The sequence below is a fragment of the Triticum aestivum genome, chromosome 5D, assembly GCF_018294505.1.
Source record: "Triticum aestivum cultivar Chinese Spring chromosome 5D, IWGSC CS RefSeq v2.1, whole genome shotgun sequence".
Taxonomy (NCBI): Eukaryota; Viridiplantae; Streptophyta; class Magnoliopsida; order Poales; family Poaceae; genus Triticum; species Triticum aestivum.
Window position 1 is genome coordinate 523,935,021 of NC_057808.1, and position 23,833 is coordinate 523,958,853.

General features: G+C 50.7%; 1 protein-coding gene across 1 annotated transcript; it reads right to left on the reverse strand.

Annotated features, from left to right (window-relative positions):
• Window positions 1–2,255: 2,255 nt before the first annotated feature.
• On the reverse strand, window positions 2,256–20,113 carry LOC123121092 (F-box protein SKIP19-like). The gene is made up of 2 exons (XM_044541019.1): window positions 19,678–20,113; window positions 2,256–2,589 (listed from the first exon to the last, which is right to left on the reverse strand). The coding sequence occupies exons 1-2, from the start codon at window positions 20,007–20,009 to the stop codon at window positions 2,256–2,258; spliced, it is 666 nt and encodes a 221-aa protein (XP_044396954.1). The 5' UTR covers window positions 20,010–20,113.
• Between the last annotated feature and the right edge of the window lie 3,720 nt (window positions 20,114–23,833).

A 23,833-nucleotide genomic window follows, 5' to 3' on the forward strand; every position in this document is an offset into this window, starting at 1 on the left:
TAGTCCCACCTCGGTTGGACATGCAGAAGGAGTTGGAGTCCTAGCTTATATAAGAGCGCAGGTGCATGGTAGCGATTACACAGCTGAAATTCCTATTGCATTCGGCTAATACGGTAGAAAACCGAATACCAAACCGAAAACTCGGTTAACTGAATTTTCGGTTAGCTATTTTGTGATGTATGTTTCGGTTTCCAACTTTGCTAACCGAAATTACAAAAAAACCGAACGGTAGAAACTGAATTTTTGGTTTATACCGAATGCTCAGGCCTGACTATAACTATATTGGGAAAAGAAAACATCGAAAACTACGCATGCATACCTTTGAAAAATGTCGCAGGGAAAACAACAGATTTCTCATGCCGAGAGTGAGAGAAAGCGAGAGAGGGAAAGGGAGGAGAGAAGGAGAGAGACGCCTTAGGATTAACCATATTCAACACACGTTTTTTGTTGTTTTGTGTGAACACCGAGGCCATCGCCGGCGAGGTTGAGGAGGAGGATAAGCGGCAACATAAATATGATGCCTCGCAAAAATAAAGGAGATGGACCTATTGTGGTTTTGCGTGATGGTTGTTGAGTTAAAAGCGTGTGTTATGTTTTCTCTCCTGTTGCAACACACGGGCTCTTTTGCTAGTATATGGAAATATCTACAACTGCCTAAGCAGATTGAAGCGAATCATCATCAAAGAAAAAATATAAGAAAAGAAGAACATGCCCCGCAGTTGATTTGCATGGCACAAAAATCGGGATTCGCATGCAATCCCCCGCCGCATGCAAGACAAAAAGATGTCCCGTATCTGAACGGAAATCGCTGAAGACACCCAAGTGCACACGCAGAAATGCGAATCAGTTAATAAAATTTTCACCGGCAGCCTACAGTTACCATGCAAATGTACACCCCAGCCTCCCAATTTAATGCACGTGTCAACACTCAGTAGGCTCACAAGTCCCAGTCAAACAAGTGGTTAAACGGTGTTGTGTAAACCTCCCCACATATAGTGGCTTGGTTATGGTGTCTAGTAGTACACTCTTAGTGCTTGTTACTGCGCTCAACTTGTGTTCCACAAGTCTTTCTTTGGTCATCATGTATGAGAATTTCCTCAGCCTCTATATCATTTGGTAACGTGACTATATTTATAAAACGAGGAGAAAGCCTATTTCAAAAGAACTCGAGTCAAGTTTTTTGTTTTATTCTTTTTTTGAGAGAAATTTCCAATCTATTCATCAATCATGGCAGTACAAAAAACACAAAGGTAATAAAAATTACAACCAGCTTTATGGACCACATAGCGACGACTACAAGCACTAAGCGAGCCGAAGGCGTGCCGCCGTCATCGCCCCTCCCTCACCGGAGCCGGGCAAACCTTGGTGTAGTAGACAGTTGGGAAGTCGTCGTACTAAGGCCCCAAAGGACTAGCACACCAGAGCAGCAACCATCGCCGATGAAGAGAGTTGTAGATCGAAAAGATCAAACTTGTAACCACACGAACGAAGACGAACTGGATCCACAAAGATCCACCGAAGACCAGCACTGACTGAATCCCGTGAGATCCGACGGAGACGCACCTCCACACATCCTTCGACAACGCTAATCGCACCATCGGGACGGGGATAGGATGTGGGAGACATTATTCCTACTGAGGGACATCGCCACCGCCACACAGCCCCAACCAAGACGATTAACCTAACAAAAACGAGAACGGGGTCCCTCCTGCCGGTGTGGGGCTGAGATCCTCCGCATCTCCATGGCCCAAAGGCCATCGGAGGTGGGGCGGATCGGCGGCGGCGCCGGTGGTGGAAGGAAGAAGACTTTTCTTGGGGAGTAGGAAAGACACCTGCATATGTTTGCAAGCTTTTTGTTTTATTCAACACATCAAACGACAAGCCCATCAACTCATTGGATACAACACTAGAGACAATCTCTAAGATATTGTGCCGGCTCAGCATCTTGAAGGTGCTTATAAAAATAAAGTGTGCATATATGCGTTCACAGGAATGAATATATGAGCGTGTATGTGAGTATCGGCGTTTGTACTGTGTTAAAAGAAACACTAGAGTCAAAGATAAAATGCTTTAACAGGCAATTAAGGGCCACGTACAGTAGCAAAGCCCCGTAAAAACACACGGATCGATCTAGCTAAGTTGTAAGGTACTGATCATAAAGAACAATCTGTATTCTCACATGCAAGATTATACCAGTCGGTAGCTCTCGTTATCAGCCAAGTAGAGCCAGAGGAACGGATCACCATACTCGACCGTCATGGTCTCGATCCGGGCAAATTTAGCATTCGCGAGTAGAACGAGAGCGACGGACCATCATACTCGACCTTGATGGTCTTGATCCGGGCGAATTTCGCTCGCAGGGCCTGCTCCTCGTCTTCGCCATAGTACATCTTTGAGCGATTGCAGCGCACCCGAACAAACTCCAGGACAGGGCAGCTCTCAAGGACGTCGCTCAGCTCTCGCACGGTGAGGTCGCTGTATTCAACTACCAGGGAGCGCAGCTCCAGCAGAGGTGACTCTCTTATCACGTTGAGGAGTCGTTTGCTTCGGGGGCAGGATAAAAGCCGCAGGGTAGTCAGCGAGGGCGACCTGCAGACAGTAGCGCGATCTTTCTCGTAAAGATGATCCAGATGAGATTGATAAAATAAGGGCATGTACAATGCATAGCCTCAGGGTGATGCCTCACATGCCATGTAGGACCGGATATCAGGTAAAGTAGGTTCGGATAGGAAAACGGGATCCTCTGGAGGCGGGCGCTTGTGGAGAGAAAAAGTGTGGTCCGGTGTCAAAAGTTGAAAAGGGTGGAGTGAAAAGTAGAGATGCATGTGTATTAGAGTCTTTATTTTCTATTTTTTAATGAGGCCCACTAGTGCTAGCTTGCATTGAGGAGAAAAGTGTGAAAATAGCTGAAAGCGCATGCTTGATGCAGGGGCGCGTTGCGTGTTAATAAAGGGGCCAAGGCCGGCGGCTTACAAGTGGTTAGGTTTAGGTTAGGTGTGGATTGATCTCCGAGCTAATTATAGGATCATATCTCAACAACCTAACCTATCCTAACAATGTACAACACACGCACACCAGGCCCTAAGCTTCCACGGTTCATAACATTACCGTAACATACATTACAATGTTTAAGAAGGCGTCATTACTCATAGAGTTTGAAACAGCACCAACAAGCAGAGGCGGGGTACAACATGCGTACATGCACAAAAGCTACGGGCGGAAACCAGAGTAGCAGTGATACAAACGATCGAGGTCTCGACAACCAAAAGTACAGGATAACGGCAGCTACATGCGGTGAAACTAAGAGTGGCGTAAACGGTCGAGACCACGCCACCGGGCCAGGGGCACTAAGAGTGCAGATCATGGAGCTTCGTCATCACCAGAGTCAGAGGCCTCGGACCCAAGGATGGCATCCACCTGGCCGTCGTCGGCGCCATAGAGCAGCGCGATAGCCGCAAGATCTTCGGGGGAGGCAGGAGGGGCATCGGACTCGTGGAGGCGGGCCTCCTGGATGGCGCGGTCAATGGCTGAGCCGACGTCCGCATCAGAGAGGCGGGTCGCCTTGGCCTTGACAGCTTTGGCGAGCATGGGAGAGTACTTGGCCTCCTTGCCAGCCAGTCGCGCACTCCGCCGAAGCTTGTCTCTGGAAACGGACTGGTCGCGTGCCGTCTTACGGCGCTCCTTGCAAATAGTGCACTCGTGAGTGTCCAGATCCTGCAGAGGGAGAGCTGCATCCACGGCGATCACAGTCAGTGGCAGAGAAGCAGGAGGCATAGGGTTTAATTGATTGAGGGTAGGCGGGGGAGCGGGGTTACCAGCAGCACGTGATGAAGACTCGCCAGCAGAGAATGTGAAGGAGGTGGGGACAGCAGGATCCTCTGCAGGTGGGATAACCACGGCGAATGCGGACGCGAGGGACGGCATCAGCGGGCCCGCGATCAGAGGGGCGGCGGGCGGCCCAAAGCATGGGCTGGGTGGCACCACAGAACCCACCTGCGCAGCCGGGCGGATGACAGGTGGGGGATGGTCCTCAGGAGGGGGTGCATGCACCGCGTCCAGAGAGTCTGAGAGCACGCCATGCAGGAGCGGGGCGTGCATGTCATCGGACGCAGCAGAATCGTCGTCGGAGATGGTAAGTGGCTGGCGCATGGTTCTAGGAGGAGGGAAAGGTGAGGCCAGGGCGGATCTGTCTGAGGCAGAGCCAAGAGATGCGACAGGTGCACGGGGAGCGACCGGCCTAGAGCCGCCGTAGGTGGGATCGGCGCGCCACCCCGCACGAACCGCAGAGACGACGGGGGCGAGGTGAACAGGGGAGGGCGAACGTGGAGATGCACACTGAGAGAGCGGCGCCGAGTCGCCGTCAGATGAGTCACCACCGAAGGGATTGGCCCCATCACCGTGGTGCCAGCGAGAAACCTCTACTACTTTGGCGATTTTGATCTCATTGATGGGTGGAAGCTGGATGACAATGCCAGGGGCTGGTTTGCCTGATTGGAGGAGCACAAGTGCGCGAACTAAAGTGTAATCGATGCCATGGAGGCAGAAGTCGTCAACGGCGCAAACGTCGCCCAGGAAGGCCAGGGCGAAGCGTATGCTGTCATTGTGCCAGAGCTCGTGCGGAAACTCGGAGACCTCGACCTCAGCGAGGTCAGTGAACATAGCAATTGAGCGGTCGACGTGCTCGACCGGCTCAATAGTGACTACATTCCCTTCTAACTCTATTGGGCTATGGCTAATCATGTCATTGCGTGCGGCGGGTGTGTGGAAGGTGAGGCAAGCAATCCCCCGCCATGATCCGCCCATGATGAAGGCGGGGTTGTCGCAGGTGTGTTGGATGGCTTTGCGGATGAGGGGGTGGGGTTGGGGTCTGGGTTCTGAAGGTGCACGAAAGCAAAGCGGCGCGGGCAGTGGACTAGGCATGGTGGAGCGGCGACTAAGGACATATCCCCGTAGGGCGGCAACAGCCCAGCCTCATGGAACGGCCGTGGCGGCTCCTCATCGGAGTCGGTTTCGGAGACGTGAGAAGGGGAGCGAGTGTATTGGGAGGCAAGGAGTGTTGGAGATCGTTGCAGAAATTAAAAAATTTCTACGCATCACCAAGAACAATCTATGGAGTCTTCTAGCAACGAGAGGGAAAAGAGTGCATCTACATACCCTTGTAGATCGCGAGCGGAAGCGTTCAAGTGAACGGGGTTGATGGAGTCGTACTCGTCGTGATCCAAATCACCGATGACCGAGCGCCGGACGGACGGCACCTCCGCGTTCAACACATGTACGGTTGGGAAGACGTCTCTTCCTTCTTGATCCAGCAAGGGGAGGGAGAGGTTGATGGAGATCCAGCAGCACGACGGCGTGGTGGTGGAAGCAGCGGGGATCTCGGCAGGGCTTCGCCAAGCTCAGCGAGAGGGAGAGGTGTCACGGGAGGGAGAGGGAGGCGCCAGGGGCTTGGGGTGCTGCTCCCATGCGCCTCCCCACTATATATAGGGGTGGAGGGGGCTGGTTTCTTGCCCTCCAAGTCCATTGGGGCGTTGGCAAAGGTGGGGGAAAGAAATCCCATCATTTCCCTTCCCCACCGATTGTTATCCTCCTTTTTTAGGGATCTTGATCTTATCCCTTCGGGATATGATCTTATTCCATCTAAGGTGGGATCTTGGTGCGCCTTGACTAGGGGTGTGGGGCCTTGCCCCCACTACCCACGTTCATGTGGGTCCCCGCATGCAGGTGGGCCCCACTTCGGAACCTTCTAGAACCTTCCCGGTACAATACCGAAAAATCCCGAACATTTTCCGGTGGCCAAAATAGGACTTCCCATATATAAATCTTTACCTCCGGACCATTCCGGAACTACTCGTGACGTCCGGGATCTCATCCGGGACTCCGAACAACTTTCGGTTAACCGCATACTAATATCTCTAAAACTCTAGCGTCACTGAACCTTAAGTGTGTAGACCCTACGGGTTCGGGAGACATGCAGACATGACCGAGACGACTCTCCGGTCATTAACCAACAGCGGGATCTGGATACCCATGTTGGCTCCCACATGTTCCACGATGATCTCATCGGATGAACCACGATGTCGAGGATTCAATCAATCCCGTATACAATTCCCTTTGTCAATCGGTACGTTACTTGCCCGAGATTCGATCGTCGGTATCCCAATACCTTGTTCAATCTCGTTACCGGCAAGTCACTTTACTCGTACCGTAATGCATGATCCCGTGACCAAACACTTGGTCACATTGAGCTCATTATGATGATGCATTACCGAGTGGGCCCAGAGATACCTCTCCGTCATACGGAGTGACAAATCCCAGTCTCGATTCGTGCCAACCCAACAGACACTTTCGGAGATACCCGTAGTGCACCTTTATAGCCACCCAGTTACGTTGTGACGTTTGGCACACCCAAAGCACTCCTATGGTATCCGGGAGTTGCACAATCACATGGTCTAAGGAAATGATACTTGACATTTGGAAAAGCTCTAGCAAACGAACTACACGATCTTGTGCTATGCTTAGGATTGGGTCTTGTCCATCACATCATTCTCCTAATGATGTGATCCCGTTATCAATGACATCCAATGTCCATAGTCAGGAAACCATGACTATCTGTTGATCAACGAGCTAGTCAACTAGAGGCTCACTAGGGACATGTTGTGGTCTATGTATTCACACATGTATTACGATTTCCGGATAACACAATTATAGCATGAACAATAGACAATTATCATGAACAAGGAAATATAATAATAACCATTTTATTATTGCCTCTAGGGCATATTTCCAACAGTCTCCCACTTGCACTAGAGTCAATAATCTAGTTACATTGTGATGAATCGAACACCCATAGAGTTCTGGTGTTGATCATGTTTTGCTCTAGGGAGAGGTTTAGTCAACGGATCTGCTACATTCAGGTCCGTATGTACTTTACAAATATCTATGTCTCCATTTTGAACATTTTCACAAATGGAGTTGAAGCGACGCTTGATATGCCTGGTCTTCCTGTGAAACCTGGGCTCCTTGGCAAGGGCAATAGCTCCAGTGTTGTCACAGAAGAGAGTCATCGGGCCCGACGCATTGGGAATAACTCCTAGGTCGGTAATGACATCCTTCACCCAGATTGCTTCTTGTGCTGCCTCTGAGGCCGCCATGTATTCCGCTTCACATGTAGATCTCGCCACAATGCTTTGCTTGCAACTGCACCAGCTTACTGCCCCACCATTAAAAATATAGACGCATCCGGTTTGTGACTTAGAGTCATCCAGATCTGTGTCGAAGCTAGCATCGACGTAACCCTTTACGACGAGCTCTTCGTCACCTCCATAAACGAGAAACATATCCTTAGTCCTCTTCAGGTACTTCAGGATATTCTTGACCGCTGTCCAGTGTTCCATGCCGGGATTACTTTGGTACCTTCCTACCAAACTTACGGCAAGGTTTACATCAGGTCTGGTACACAGCATGGCATACATAATAGACCCTATGGCCGAGGCATAGGGGACGACACTCATCTTTTCTCTATCTTCTGCCGTGGTCGGGCATTGAGCCGTGCTCAATTGCACACCTTGCAATACAGGCAAGAACCCCTTCTTGGACTGATCCATATTGAACTTCTTCAATATCTTGTCAAGGTACGTACTTTGTGAAAGACCAATGAGGCGTCTTGATCTATCTCTATAGATCTTGATGCCTAATATATAAGCAGCTTCTCCAAGGTCCTTCATTGAAAAACACTTGTTCAAGTAGGCCTTTATGCTTCCCAAGAATTCTATATCATTTCCCATCAACAGTATGTCATCCACATATAATATGAGAAATGCTACAGAGCTCCCACTCACTTTCTTGTAAACACAGGCTTCTCCATAAGTCTGTGTAAACCCAAACGCTTTGATCATCTCATCAAATCGAATGTTCCAACTCCGAGATGCTTGCACCAGCCCATAGATGGAGCGCTGGAGCTTGCATACCTTGTTAGTATTCTTAGGATCGACAAAACCTTCCGGCTGCATCATATACAATTCTTCCTTAAGAAAGCCGTTAAGGAATGCCGTTTTGACGTCCATTTGCCATATCTCATAATCATAGTATGCGGCAATTGCTAACATGATTCGGACGGACTTCAGCTTCGCTACGGGTGAGAAAGTCTCATCGTAGTCAACCCCTTGAACTTGTCGATAACCCTTAGCGACAAGTCAAGCTTTATAGACGGTAACTTACCATCCGCGTCCGTCTTCTTCTTAAAGATCCATTTGTTTTCTATCGCTCGCCGATCATCGGGCAAGTCTGTCAAAGTCCACACTTTGTTTTCATACATGGATCCTATCTCGGATTGCATGGCTTCAAGCCATTTGTTGGAATCTAGGCCCGCCATTGCTTCTTCATAGTTCGAAGGTTCACCGTTGTCTAACAACATGATTTCCAGGACAGGGTTGCCATACCACTCTGGTGTGGAACGTGTCCTCGTGGACCTACGAAGTTCAGTAGTAACTTGATCCGAAGTACCTTGATCATCATCATTAGCTTCCTCTCTAGTCAGTGCAGGCACCACAGGAACATCTTCCTGAGCTGCGCTACTTTCCGGTTCAAGAGGTAGTACTTCATCAAGTTCCACTTTCCTCCCACTTACTTCTTTCGAGAGAAACTCTTTCTCCAGAAAGGACCCATTCTTGGCAACAAAGATCTTGCCTTCGGATCTGAGGTAGAAGGTATACCCAATGGTTTCCTTAGGGTATCCTATGAAGACGCATTTTTCCGACTTGGGTTCGAGCTTTTCAGGTTGAAGTTTCTTGACATAAGCATCGCATCCCCAAACTTTTAGAAACGACAGCTTAGGTTTCTTCCCAAACCATAATTCATACGGTGTCGTCTCAACGGATTTCGACGGAGCCCTATTGAAAGTGAATGCGGCAGTCTCTAAAGCATAGCCCCAAAATGAGAGCGGTAGATCGGTAAGAGACATCATAGATCGCACCATATCCAATAGAGTGCGATTACGACGTTCGGACACACCATTTCGCTGAGGTGTTCCAGGCGGCGTGAGTTGTGAAACTATTCCACATTTCCTTAAGTGTGTGCCAAATTCGTGACTCAAATATTCCCCTCCACGATCTGATCGTAAGAACTTTATTTTTCCTGTCACGTTGATTCTCAACCTCACTCTGAAATTCCTTGAACTTTTCAAAGGTCTCAGACTTGTGTTTCATTAGGTAGACATACCCATATCTACTCAAGTCATCAGTGAGAGTGAGAACATAACGATAGCCACCGCGAGCCTCAACACTCATTGGACCGCACACATCAGTATGTATGATTTCCAATAAGTTGGTTGCTCGCTCCATTGTTCCGGAGAACGGAGTCTTGGTCATCTTACCCATGAGGCATGGTTCGCACGTGTCAAATGATTCGTAATCAAGAGACTCCAAAAGTCCATTTGCATGGAGCTTCTTCATGCGTTTGACACCAATGTGACCAAGACGGCAGTGCCACAAGTATGTGGGACTATCATTATCAACCTTACATCTTTTGGTATTCACACTATGAATATGTGTAACACTACGTTCGAGATTCATTAAGAATAAACCATTAACCAGCGGGGCATGACCATGAAACATATCTCTCATATAAATAGAACAACCATTATTCTCGGATTTAAATGAGTAGCCATCTCGAATTAAACGAGATCCTGATACAATGTTCATGCTCAAAGCTGGCACTAAATAACAATTATTGAGGTTTAAAACCAATCCCGTAGGTAAATGTAGAGGTAGCGTGCCGACGGCGATCACATCGACCTTGGAACCATTCCCGACGTGCATCATCACCTCGTCCTTTGCCAGTCTCCGTTTATTCCGCAGCTCCTGCTTTGAGTTACAAATATGAGCAACCGCACCGGTATCAAATACCCAGGAGCTACTACGAGTGCTGGTAAGGTACACATCAATAACATGTATATCACATCTACCTTTGGTGTTGCCGGCCTTCTTGTCCGCTAAGTACTTGGGGCAGTTCCGCTTCCAGTGACCACTTCCCTTGCAATAAAAGCACTCAGTCTCAGGCTTGGGTCCATTCTTTGGCTTCTTCCCGGCAACTGGCTTACCGGGCGCGGCAACTCCCTTGCCGTCCTTCTTGAAGTTCTTCTTACCCTTGCCTTTCTTGAACTTAGTGGTTTTATTCACCATCAACACTTGATGTTCCTTTTTGATCTCCACCTCTGCTGATTTCAGCATTGAATATACCTCAGGAATGGTCTTTTCCATCCCCTGCATATTGAAGTTCATCACAAAGCTCTTGTAGCTCGGTGGAAGCGACTGAAGGATTCTGTCAATGACCGCGTCATCCGGGAGATTAACTCCCAGCTGAGTCAAGCGGTTGTGTAACCCAGACATTTTGAGTATGTGCTCACTGACAGAACTATTTTCCTCCATCTTACAACTGAAGAACTTGTCGGAGACTTCATATCTCTCGACCCGGGCATGAGCTTGGAAAACCATTTTCAGCTCTTCGAACATCTCATATGCTCCGTGTTGCTCAAAACGCTTTTGGAGCCCCGGTTCTAAGCTGTAAAGCATGCTGCACTGAACGAGGGAGTAATCATCAGCACACTGCTGCCAAGCGTTCATAACGTCTTGGTTCTCTGGGATGGGTGCGTCACCTAGCGGTGCTTGTAGGACATAATCTTTCTTGGCAGCTATGAGGATGATCCTCAGGTTCCGGACCCAGTCCGTATAGTTGCTGCCATCATCTTTCAGCTTGGTTTTCTCTAGGAACGCGTTGAAGTTGAGGGCAACATTAGCGTGGGACATTTGATCTACAAGACATATTGTAAAGATTTTAGACTAAGTTCATGATAATTAAGTTCATCTAATCAAATTATTCAATGAACTCCCACTCAGATAGACATCCCTCTAGTCATCTAAGTGAAACATGATCCGAGTCAACTAGGCCGTGTCCGATCATCACGTGAGACGGACTAGTCAACATCGGTGAACATCTTCATGTTGATCGTATCTTCTATACGACTCATGTTCGACCTTTCGGTCTCTTGTGTTCCGAGGCCATGTCTGTACATGCTAGGCTCGTCAAGTCAACCTAAGTGTTTTGCATGTGTAAATCTATCTTACACCCGTTGTATGTGAACGTTAGAATCTATCACACCCGATCATCACTTGGTGCTTCGAAACAACGGGCTTTCGCAACGGCGCACAGTTAGGGGGAACACTTTCTTGAAATTATTATAAGGGATCATCTTACTTACTACCGTCGTACTAAGAAAATAAGAAGCAAAATATGATAAACATCACATGCAATCAAATAGTGACATGATATAGCCAGTATCATATTGCTCCTTTGATCTCCATCTTCGGGGCGCCATGATCATCTTCGTCACCGGCATGACACCATGATCTCCATCATCGTGTCTTCATGAAGTTGTCACGCCAACGATTACTTCTACTTCTATGGCTAACGTGTTTAGCAATAAAGTAAAGTAATTTACATGGCGTTATTCAATGACACACAGGTCATACAAAAATAAAGACAACTCCTATGGCTCCTGCTGGTTGTCATACTCATCGACATGCAAGTCGTGATTCCTATTACAAGAACATGATCAATCTCATACATCACATCCTTTTGGCCATATCACATCACAAGGCAGATGCTGCAAAAACAAATTAGACGTCCTCTAATTATTGTTGCATGTTTTTACGTGGCTTCTATAGGTTTCTAGCAAGAACGTTTCTTACCTACGTAAAACCACAACGTGATATGCCAATTTCTATTTACCCTTCATAAGGACCCTTTTCATCGAATCCGATCCGACTAAAGTGGGAGAGACAGACACCCGCTAGCCACCTTATGCAACTAGTGCATGTCAGTCGGTGGAACCTGTCTCACGTAAGCGTACGTGTAAGGTCGGTCCGGGCCGCTTCATCCCACGATGCCGCCGAATCAAGATAAGACTAGTAATGGCAAGTAAATTGACAATATCGACGCCCACAACTGCTTTGTGTTCTACTCGTGCATAGAAACTACGCATAGACCTAGCTCATGATGCCACTGTTGGAGATCGTTGCAGAAATTAAAAAAATTCTACGCATCACCAAGAACAATCTATGGAGTCTTCTAGCAACGAGAGGGAAAAGAGTGCATCTACATACCCTTGTAGATCGCGAGCGGAAGCGTTCAAGTGAACGGGGTTGATGGAGTCGTACTCGTCGTGATCCAAATCACCGATGACCGAGCGCCGAACGGACGGCACCTCCGCGTTCAACACACGTACGGTTGGGAAGACGTCTCCTCCTTCTTGATCCAGCAAGGGGAGGGAGAGGTTGATGGAGATCCAGCAGCACGACGGCGTGGTGGTGGAAGCAGCGGGGGTCTCGGCATGGCTTCGCCAAGCTCAGCGAGAGGGAGAGGTGTCACGGGAGGGAGAGGGAGGCGCCATGGGCTTGGGGTGCTGCTCCCATGCGCCTCCCCACTATATATAGGGGTGGAGGGGCCTGGTTTCTTGCCCTCCAAGTCCATTGGGGCGTTGGCAAAGGTGGGGGAAAGAAATCACATCATTTCCCTTCCCCACTGATTGTTATCCTCCTTTTTTAGGGATCTTGATCTTATCCCTTCGGGATATGATCTTATTCCCTCTAAGGTGGGATCTTGGTGCGCCTTGACCAGGGGTGTGGGGCCTTTCCCCCACTACCCACGTTCATGTGGGTCCCCCCATGCAGGTGGGCCCCACTTCGGAACCTTCTAGAACCTTCCCGGTACAATACCGAAAAATCCCGAACATTTTCCGGTGGCCAAAATAGGACTTCCCATATATAAATCTTTACCTCCGGACCATTCCGGAACTACTCGTGACATCCGGGATCTCATCCGGGACTCCGAACAACTTTCGGTTAACCACATACTAATATCTCTACAACTCTAGCGTCACCGAACCTTAAGTGTGTAGACCCTACGGGTTCGGGAGACATGCAGACATGACCGAGACGACTCTCCGGTCAATAACCAACAGCGGGATCTGGATACCCATGTTGGCTCCCACATGTTCCACGATGATCTCATCGGATGAACCACGATGTCGAGGATTCAATCAATTCCGTATACAATTCCCTTTGTCAATCGGTACGTTACTTGCCCGAGATTCGATCGTCGGTATCCCAATACCTTGTTCAATCTCGTTACCGGCAAGTCACTTTACTCGTACCGTAATGCATGATCCCGTGACCAAACACTTGGTCACATTGAGCTCATTATGATGATGCATTACTGAGTGGGCCCAGAGATACCTCTCCGTCATACGGAGTGACAAATCCCAGTCTCGATTCGTGCCAACCCAACAGACACTTTCGGAGATACCCGTAGTGCACCTTTATAGCCACCCAGTTACGTTGTGACGTTTGGCACACCCAAAGCACTCCTATGGTATCCGGGAGTTGCACAATCACATGGTCTAAGGAAATGATACTTGACATTTGGAAAAGCTCTAGCAAACGAACTACACGATCTTGTGCTATGCTTAGGATTGGGTCTTGTCCATCACATCATTCTCCTAATGATGTGATCCCGTTATCAATGACATCCAATGTCCATAGTCAGGAAACCATGACTATCTGTTGATCAATGAGCTAGTCAACTAGAGGCTCACTAGGGACATGTTGTGGTCTATGTATTCACACATGTATTACGATTTCCGGATAACACAGTTATAGCATGAACAATAGACAATTATCATGAACAAGGAAATATAATAATAACCATTTTATTATTGCCTCTAGGGCATATTTCCAACAAGGAGGACGTCGGAGAGACGTTCCCGCAGCTCCTGGGTGTCGAACGGGGGCGTGTGCGTGTGCTGGGTTTCTCGGAGGGGGGGGTGGGTGTGGGTGGAGGCGCAGAGGCGCGTGTGAAGGAAATATGCCCTAGAGGCAATAATAAAGTATTATATATTTCCTTATATCATGATAAATTTTTATTATTCATGCTAGAATTATATTAACCGGAAACATAATACATGTGTGAATACATAGACAAATAGAGTGTCACTAGTATGCCTCTACTTGACTAGCTCGTTAATCAAAGATGGTTATGTTTCCTAGCCATAGACATAAGTTGTCATTTGATTAACGAGATCACCTCATTAGGAGAATGACGTGATTGACTTGACCCATTCCGTTAGCTTAGCACTCGATCGTTTAGTATGTTGCTATTGCTTTCTTCATGACTTATACATGTTCCTATGACTATGAGATTATGCAACTCCCGTTTACCGGAGGAACACTTTGTGTGCTACCAAACGTCACAACGTAAATGGATGATTATAAAGGTGCTCTACAGGTGTCTCCAAAGGTACTTGTTGGGTTGGCGTATTTCGAGATTAGGATTTGTCACTCCGATTGTCGGAGAGGTATCTCTGGGCCCACTCGGTAATGCACATCACTATAAGCCTTGCAAGCATTGTGACTAATGAGTTAGTTGCGGGATGATGTGTTACGGAACGAGTAAATAGACTTGTCGATAAGGAGATTGAACTAGGTATCGAGATACCGACGATCAAATCTCGGGCAAGTAACATACCGGTGACAAAGGGAACAACGTATGTTGTTATGCGGTCTGACCGATAAAGATCTTCGTAGAATATGTGGGAGCCAATATGGGCATCCAGGTCCCGCTATTGGTTATTGACCGGAGACGTGTCTCGGTCATGTCTACATAGTTCTCGAACCCGTAGGGTCCGCACGCTTAACGTTACGATGACAGTTTTATTGAGTTTTGATGTACCGAAGGAGTTCGGAGTCCTCGATGAGATCGGGGACATGACGAGGAATCTCGAAATGGCCGAGACGTAAAGATCGATATATTGGACGACTATATTCGGACTTCGGAAAGGTTCCGAGTGATTCGGGTATTTTTCGGAGTACCGGAGAGTTACGGGAATACGTATTGGGCCTTATTGGGCCATACGGGAAAGAAGGAAAAGGGCCTCAAGGGTGGCCGCACCCCTCCCCTTGGTCTGGTCCGAATTGGACTAGGGAAGGGGGGCGCCCCCTTCCTTCCTTCTCTTTTTCCCTTCCTCTTTTCCTATTCCATATGGGAGGTGGAATCCTACTAGGACTAGGGAGTCCTAGTAGGACTCCACACTTGGTGCGCCCCCTCCTAGGGCCGGCCTCCTCCTCCCTTGCTCCTTTATATACGGGGGCAGGGGGCACCCCAAAGACACAACAATTGATCCTTGAGATCTCTTAGCCGTGTGCGGTGCCCCCCTCCACCATATTACACCTCGATAATACCGTTGCGGAGCTTAGGCGAAGCCCTGCGTCGGTGAAACATCATCATCGTCACCACGCCGTCGTGCTGACGAAACTCTCCCTCAACACTCGGCTGGATCGGAGTTCGAGGGACGTCATCGAGCTGAACGTGTGTAGAACTCGGAGGTGCCGTACGTTCGGTACTTGATCGGTCGGATCGTGAAGACGTACTACTACATCAACCGCGTTGTGATAACGCTTCCGCTGTCGGTCTACGAGGGTACGTGGACAACACTCTCCCCTCTCGTTGCTATGCATCACCATGATCTTGCGTGTGCGTAGGAATTTTTTTGAAATTACTACGTTCCCCAACAGCGTGGTGGCGAGGGGGGAGGGGAGCCTGTTGGCATTGACGGGAATGCAATTGAGGACGAGTGGGGAGGGAATGCAAAGCGCGGTGAATGGTTCAGAGAGGATGATGGGGACGTCGCCGATCATGAGCGTGCGTGCGGCGCTGGCCGCCGACGAGGAGGGGCCAGCGGAGTCCATGTTGCGTGTGCAAAAAGCTGGGTTAGGTTGGGAGGAGAAAGAGTCGGGAAGAGGTGGGAAGAAAGGCCATATCCTCTTATACCTGCAGTCACGGCTACGGTGGCCACACCGCCAGCAGCGAGCGCAGCGGACGGGTGAGGGAGTCCTGGATAAGGGGGTCCTCGGACAGCCGGACTATGTACTTTGGCCGGACTGTTGGACTATGAAGATACAAGATTCAAGACTTCGTCCCGTGTCCGGGTGGGACTCTCCTTTGCGTGGAAGGCAAGCTTGGCAATTCGGATATGTAGATCTCCTCCCTTGTAACCGATTCTGTGTAACCCTAGCCCCCTCCGGTGTCTATATAAACCAGAGGGTTTAGTCCGTAGGACAAAAACAATCATAATCATAGGCTAGCTTCTAGGGTTTAGCCTATACGATCTCGTGGTAGATCAACTCTTGTAATACTCATATCATCAAGATCAATCAAGCAGGAAGTAGGGTATTACCTCCATTGAGAGGGCCCGAACCTGGGTAAACATTGTGTCCCCGCTTGCTATTACCATCCGCCTTAGACGCACAGTTCGGGACCCCCTACCCGAGATCCGCCGGTTTTGACACCGACAACGGGGTCACGGCAGGTCTCCACACAATGATCTAGAGAAAGGCACCGGAAGCAGCGCCGCTTTCTTTGGGAGGGAGGAGGAGTGCGAGAGCGTGGTTGAGGGGGAAGGAGGCGTCGAGGTGTTATATAGGTGGGTGAGGGAGTGGATGGCTGTGAGCGGGAGGGGAGGAGAGGAGGGCATCTTTGTACGAAGGCGTCGTTTTGTTGTTGGACTCCGAGGGTGACAAGGCCGCCGTCAGAGCAGCTGGGTCCGTTGCGTGTGTCAGAGGGCGATGGGGCGACGTGCTGTGGCGTGGTGACCGAGCGGCCGACGTAGCCTGTAGAGGGAGTTTAGGCGTGATCATGAGGCCTAGATGCTGATCAGAGGCAGCGTGGAGGAGCTGCAGTGACGGGCGAGCGCGTGATCTCTCCGCCTCGTCGGTTCCCGATACAAGATTCGCCGTTGATGCGGTCGTCGTGGCCGCGCGTGGGGAGACAGAGGGCGGCGCAGCGGGGGCCAGATTAGACGCGGGGCGGGCAAGCGGGCCGTCCAAAAATGGCACAGACAGAGAGACAGAGAGGGATTCCTGGGGGCGCGCGTCAACACCGGTCGCATGCGGCGAATCTGGCACAACGTACGGATCTTTTGCAAGATTTGGTGTGTCTGCTGGCGCCGCACGGCCATCATTATGCATGAAGCGGGCCCCAGGCGCATGCGGGGTAGGGTGGACGTGCAGCGAGCGTGCGACCGCGGGGGACTGCAGTGGCGCATGGACCTGCAGTAGCTGATGAGAGAAAGGGCCAAGGATGGAGTCCGATCGAGGGGGCAGAGGAGGGTATGTAAACTTGGTATAATTATGAAGGAAACGACTACAGTGAGCGACGGCCGGTTCAAGCTGGTCAAAGAGAAAGAGTCGAAGCCCTTCAAAATCAAGGGACCCATGTTTGAGAATTTGAATTTTGGTTGCGTGGGAGAAGATGCCAGACTTAAAAATGTGCTCATGAACTTTGACTGCCAGAAAATCTTGTTTGACCGAAAAACAGTGGTTTAGGGCAGACTCGACTAACAGTTCATTAGGCCTAACAGTAATTGGCAAGAAAGTAATCCAAAACAGGTGCGTGTGTTGAGTGTAATGCACGTGTGGTGTAAGCTGGGTAAAGCGATTAACATTAAGCATACGATAGAAAAAGCTAATACCAGGCCGTTGACGACGCTCCTTGGGTAGATCAAGAGTTGTGGACGCAGGTGGCAGCAGAGCATGATCAGCCGCCGACGGCGAGGGAGACGCGGCACCAGCAGATGACGGCAGTGCAACCCCAGAAGGCAAGCAGCAGGTACCCCCCCCCCCAGGCAGAGGCCATGGGAAGCGGATCATCATGCCCAGCTTGCGGAAGTCGCCCATGGAGGCGATGAGCGATGCAACATCAGGCGAGGCAACGGTGAAGGAGAACCATGAGTCTCCATCATCCGTTACGTTGAAAAGGTGGCGTACGCCGCCAAAGAGGCCGGCAAGGATGAGGCTCATCGTGGAAGCATCAAGAGCGAAAGGGAACTGGATGACACGCGCGTACGTGCGGCATCCGTGTTGCTGGTTTGGTAGATGAGTGGAGACAGGCGATCGACATTGTGCCCATGCGACCCTTTCGAAGTGGACGCCCAGGTCGCGGGGATTTGGAGCAGCTGTGCAATCGTCATGCATGTAGCAGCAGAGCGAGGTGGAGGTGGGAGCGGGGGCAGGGTTCTAGCGAAGGAGAAGGAGTAGTTGCAGCAACGGAGAGTGGTTTGAGCGAGGATGATCTCTGCAACACGCGCAGAAGCGACGTGGAAATGAAAGATCAAGGGAGAGCATTGTGCGACAAAGAAGTGAGCAGCAGAGCCGCCCAGGACGGCCTGGAGCAGAGCGACAGCAACTATGGCGTCGAGGTGGCGGTTGGAGTAGCCGAAGGTGATGTAGAGCGGGGTGGCGAGGTGGAGGGCCGGAGTGGTGATGTTGAGGCGGAGGTAGTTGCTGCAATCGTCTTCAAACTCCAGGCCCATGACATTGCTGCAGCCCAGGAAACAACGGAGCGCAACCTGGCCGGCCTTGACATAGGGTAGGTCGAAGAATGGCGAGGGTGGTGGAGCCACTGATGGGAGGAGCTCGTGTAGGGGGTTGGTGGCAAGAGTGAGGTCGGGCGTCGGGAAGGCAAGGTGTTTGGTGGCTGGGGCTTGGCCGGAGGCCGGCGGGGCGGCTTGCGAGAAGGGCGGAGCGGGAGCGGGAGCGGGAGGCATCCTGACTTCAAAGAGAGTGAGTTCCTGATTTGTCTGCTTCACACACAATTAAGCGCGACCTACAATCGCGAAGCCCCGTCACAAACATAAAGATGTAATCCGATCCAAGGTACCCATCATAAAGAGCACACTGTGATGTCATCTTGGAAATTAGTTGCAGTCGTAGCTCTCTTAATCAGAAAAAAAAGGGCCAAAGGTACGCATAATCACTTTCGACCGCCATGGTGTCGATCCGGGCGAATTTCGCTCGCAGGGCATGCTCGTGGTGGCCCTTGATCCCGGAGCAATCGCGCACCCGGAGAACTGCCAGGCGAGGGCAGCTCTCAAGGACGTCGCTCAGTACTCCCACGGTGACGCGAATTATTTCAAGTTCAAGGAAACGCAACTCCAGTAGAGGCGACTCTCTCATCACGTTGACGAGTCGTGTGTTGAAGACGTTGCACCATATTGGCCGTCTCCAGACGTATCTGGACGGCCGCGGCCTCTTGACTATCTTGTCCAGAACTCATCAGCAGCATCGGGGAGGGTAGGCTTAAAGTCGTGGACTATTGACTGGCCGTTTCTAAGTCCACCACCTCCTCCCCAATAGGCTTGCGCTCAGCGATCACGCTTATCACTTGGGAGATCTGGAAAGAGAGGAACGAGCGAGTTTTCAACAATAAGTCCTCCCTGCCTTCGGTTGTCATGCATAAGATTAGGGAAGAGGGGAAGGACTGGATCCTCGCCGGTGCTAAAAATCTGGCGGGACTTGTAGGCTGATCCTCTTTCCCCTGTGTCGGGGGCAGTGTTCGCCCCCTTCCTCGTTTTTTTTGTTTTTTGGCTCTTGCCATACCCCAGTTTGCTTCTCCTATATCAATATAAGGCAAAAGCTTTTTTGCCCGTTTCAAAAAAAAAGAAAAAAAAAGACGTTGCACCATACAAGCCGCAGGGTAGTCAGTGAGGGCGACCTGCAGACAGTAGCATGATCTTTCTCATAAACATGATAATATTTCAAACAGTAAACTAAGAGACGTAAGAAGAAACACCTTTCCAAGATATACTGTAGGAGCTCATCGGTGACAAAGAACCTCCCGGCGAACACCCGAAGCTGTCCGCCGGAACGGTCCACGGCCGCCTTCGCCATTGCGCGCAGGACAACACTGCTCTTCCGGACCACGACCTCGTGCTTCTCCATGTCCACGGCTCGCCATACATCGGGCAACTTGGCCGCCTCGAGCCACGAGCGGCACACGAGGCCGGCGCCCATGAGGACCTCGACGGCGCCGAGCCTGACGAAGATCGAGGCGAGGGTGTCGAGGGGCAGCAGCGACCAGTCCGTGGCAGGCGGCTCTGACCGGGGAAGCGCCCCATCGTCCATCGATGATCGATCAATCCTCTGGGACGTGAACCCGTCGGTCTTTGACTGTTGAATACGAGGCCTTTCTTCACGCGTTCTGGCCGAAATCTCGTGCCAACCATGTTGGAAATAATCCGAACCTAATCAGGTACGGAGTACTGTATGTCAATACTGCTAGCAGGTCATGTCCGACTTGAACTAGTGCTATAGGAATTGCATTGTGTGGCTATTTAGACGCGTGTCCGTGTCCTAGTGTGTCTCTGGCTTGCACGTCCTCCTGGCGTGATGTTACCTGAGTGCAAGTCGAATTGTGGTTCTACATCCACGAGTCCATCAAAATTATGTTTCGAGAACTATCGCCATCTTAGGCCAACTCCACCGTGCGATCCCAAACGGACGTCCGGTTTGGCCGGATTTTGTCCCTTTGGAACGTCGATGGGTTCGCCCGTGTCCGGTCTTGTCTGTTGGGTCGTGCGTGCGCCCATCGCGCGGCCGCACCCCAAATCACGTCCGTGTTGAACATGATTTAACAAAACAGAAAAACGTAAATAAAATGACTAAAAAAACTAAATAACGCAGTTTAATAAACATAAAACTTAGTTACGGGGTCACGGCCATAAAACGGCCCAGTTTAGCAGTTCACTTGACTTAATTAACATAAAAAAACAAAAACAAAAACGCCGCCGTGCGCTCCAGCCGCGCCCGTCGATGCCATGGCCCTCGCCGTCTTCAGTGGCCGCCGGTGTCGTCGTCGTCGCTGACGAGGTCGACGTAGGCCGGCGGCGTCCAGAGGTGGGACGGCGGCGCATGGTACACAGGGGCGGCCTGGAAGGCTGGAGGTGCCTGCACCACCTCCTCCCGTGGCGAGGCCTCCCGCTCCGGTGACCGCGGCGGCGTGGGGCGCCAGTTCACGCCCCCCACGGCGTCGACCATCTCCGGCACGGTGCACGACCAGCTCCATTGCTGGCCCACCAGGCCGGGGTGGAACGCGGCCACCGGCTCCGCCTCCATCGCCTCCTCCCTCCTCTCGTCCTCCTTGACGGCCACCATCTCCATCTCGGGGAAGGCGACGTCGCCGGCGGCAGAGAGTGCCAGCGCCTCCTCCAAGCCGTGCCATTGGCGCTCGTCGTGCGTGTTCATGGAGTCCTCCATGACACGCTGCATGAGCCAGGCCTCCTCCTCCGCTGTCATGCGAGGAGGTGGAGGTGGTGACGGAGACGGGGAAGGTGACGGCATGGGCGTGAGGCCGCTCACCCGCGTACGCCCGCGCACCTCTCGACGTGGCTGCCGCGGCCCAGACACCATGCTGACGAAGTAGGACGCGCGGCGCGTGTCGTGCTCGTCCTGGAGCCATGTGTCCCAGAGCACAGAGTCGGGGGCGTACCTGTCGTCGTAGTACAGGTCGTCGGGGAGGAGGCGGCGGCGGCGCTCGATCTCATCGCGGCGCGCACGGCCACCCATCGGCATCGGCGGGATCGGGACCCGGTCGGCGCTGAGGTGCCATCCGTTGGGGAGGTGGACGTCGCTCCACGGGACCGGCGTCCTCGTCTCCCAGTACCGCCGACACACGTCCGCGCAGAGGTACTGCCGGTCGCGCTCGCCGGCGGGCCTAGGGGCGATGGTGAAGGGGGCCGGCGCGGGAGCTCGACGGGAGGAGCGCGGCGGTGACGCGGGCTCCTCCTTCTTAACGGAGCCGCGGCGGCGGCCCGAGGAGGAGCCGGCCTCGCGGTCGTGCTTCCCCTTGCGGCCGTAGTTCCATAGCCCCATGGTTGCGGCCGGCCGGTGAGTTCGAGGACGGGGAGTGGCTAGGGTTTGGGCGTGTCGGCTTTCGAGGGGGCAGAGAGGGGCCGGAGTGGGAAGTGAGGACGACGACCGGTCCACGGGTCCCATTTAAGAAGGACGGCGACCTTCCACTGGGCCGATGACAGGTGGGGCCGGCCGCCCGTGCGCATTGATGTTGGCGGGTGGGAGGTAGGTGGCCGCCCCATCACGCGGCCAGACGCGGACGAGCGGCGCGTCCGTTCGGTGTCCGTGGCGACCTAAACCCGGCGCAAGTTTGCGCTCAAAATGGGTCGGCCCGGACATAAAACGGACAAGATGGGTCCGGGCCATCGCACGCTGGGCCGCTTGATTTGTCCCTTTTGCGCTAAACGGACAGGGCCGGACAAAATGGGCTCGCGCGGTGGAGTTGGCCTTAGGGCACGGGCCTCCTAGGACGATTGTTCCAGGGTGCCAACTTGGTCCTGGACTTGGGACATCGTCCTTCTCCGGCCACAAGATCTCAGGCCGCAGGATGAAGCTTATGAGGACCGGTTCATGGAACCTCCGGTCTTGGCAAATTTTGGGAAGCTCCGCATAGTTTTATTTCTTCATCGGTTTTTATTTTGTTTTTACTTTTTTATGTTTTATGTTTTTGTCCTTTTCCTTTTATATTTTTTCAAAATAGATGTTGACTTTTTAAATACTTCTTGAATATTTTTTGGGTCGAACATGTGTTTAGATACGCATTGAACTTTTTAAAAATACATGTTGAACGTTTTTTTTGGGGGGGGGGGGGACACGTGTTAAGAAATTACATGAGTAAATTTTTATATTTTCATGAGTATTTTTCCTTTAAATGTCACGAAAAATATTTTTTAACACGTATTTTTTTTAAAAAATTCCATGGGCAATTATTTGAATTGTATGAATAGATTTTACAAACTATGGAAACAGATTTTTACATTTTCATGATGAGTTTCACAATGTCATGAATAAAGTATTAAATGTGTGGACATTTATTAAATCTTATTAACATTTTTGAATTATTAAAATATTAAATTAAGCAAAAAAAATTTAAACTGTATGAACATTTTAAAATGCTAGTTGAATATATTTTTTAAAATTTTAATAAATTATTTTCATTTCCGAAATATAAATAAAAGTAAGAAAGATCAAGCGAATAAAAAAACAAACGTAACAAAGAAACTAACACTATTACTGGGTCGCCCACTACAGCCCGATGTCTGTCTTGCAAGATGAGACCTAACCTCTCAAAAACAAAAAAGATGAGACCTAGTCGGGTCTGGTTATATCACAGACACACATGGGTTGGGGCACAAGGGCCACACCTTGGGCCATCACCCAGTCGCAGTGGCAGTAGTAGTTCCCGTAATCGTTGCACTCATCTTCAAAATCAGGAACTCTGTCGCAGTCGTCGTTCCCGTAATCGGAAGTGTAGATGGACTCCTCACGCCACTCGATCGTCAGGTTCTTGATCCTGGCGAATTTCTCTCGCAACGCACGCTCACCATCGTCATTGATCTGGAAACAATCGTGCAACCAAAGAACCTCGAGGAGCGGGCATCTCTCAAGGACGTCGGTCAATTCTCCGGCGTTCATGTAAACGCCGTCGAGTTCAAGGGTACGCAGCTCCAGCAAAGGTGATTCTCTTATCACATTGATGGGTCTTGTCCTGAAGACGTCGCACCATGTAAGCCGAAGGGTAGTCAGTGAGTGCGACCTGCAGCCGGTACGCAGTTCGATCTTTTCTCATAAAGATGTTCAAGGAATGAATGGGATTGGTAAAAATTTCGAACAGAAAGCTAAGTGAGAATAGAAGAACACCTTTCGAAGATATACTGTAGGAGCTCATCGGTGACGAACACTAGTGCAGAACCGGGCTGTATCACCGGTTCGTAAGGGCCTTTAGTGCCGGTTCTGCAACCGGCACTAAAGGGTGGGGACTAAAGCCCCCCCCTCCCCCCCTCTTTAGTACCGGTTCGGCACGAACCGCCACTAAAGTGCCACCACGTGGCACGAGCCAGGCCCGGATGCGGGGAGACCATTAGTACCGGTTGGTGTAC

Excerpts from the sequence above, each read along its gene's own strand:
- LOC123121092 (XM_044541019.1), bottom strand. The coding sequence starts at position 20,009 with ATGGACGATGGGGCGCTTCCCCGGTCAGAGCCGCCTGCCACGGACTGG. Across the intron at positions 2,590-19,677 it reads CTACAGTATATCTTGGAAAG|GTCGCCCTCGCTGACTACCC; the intron begins GTGTTTCTTCTT and ends TACTGTCTGCAG.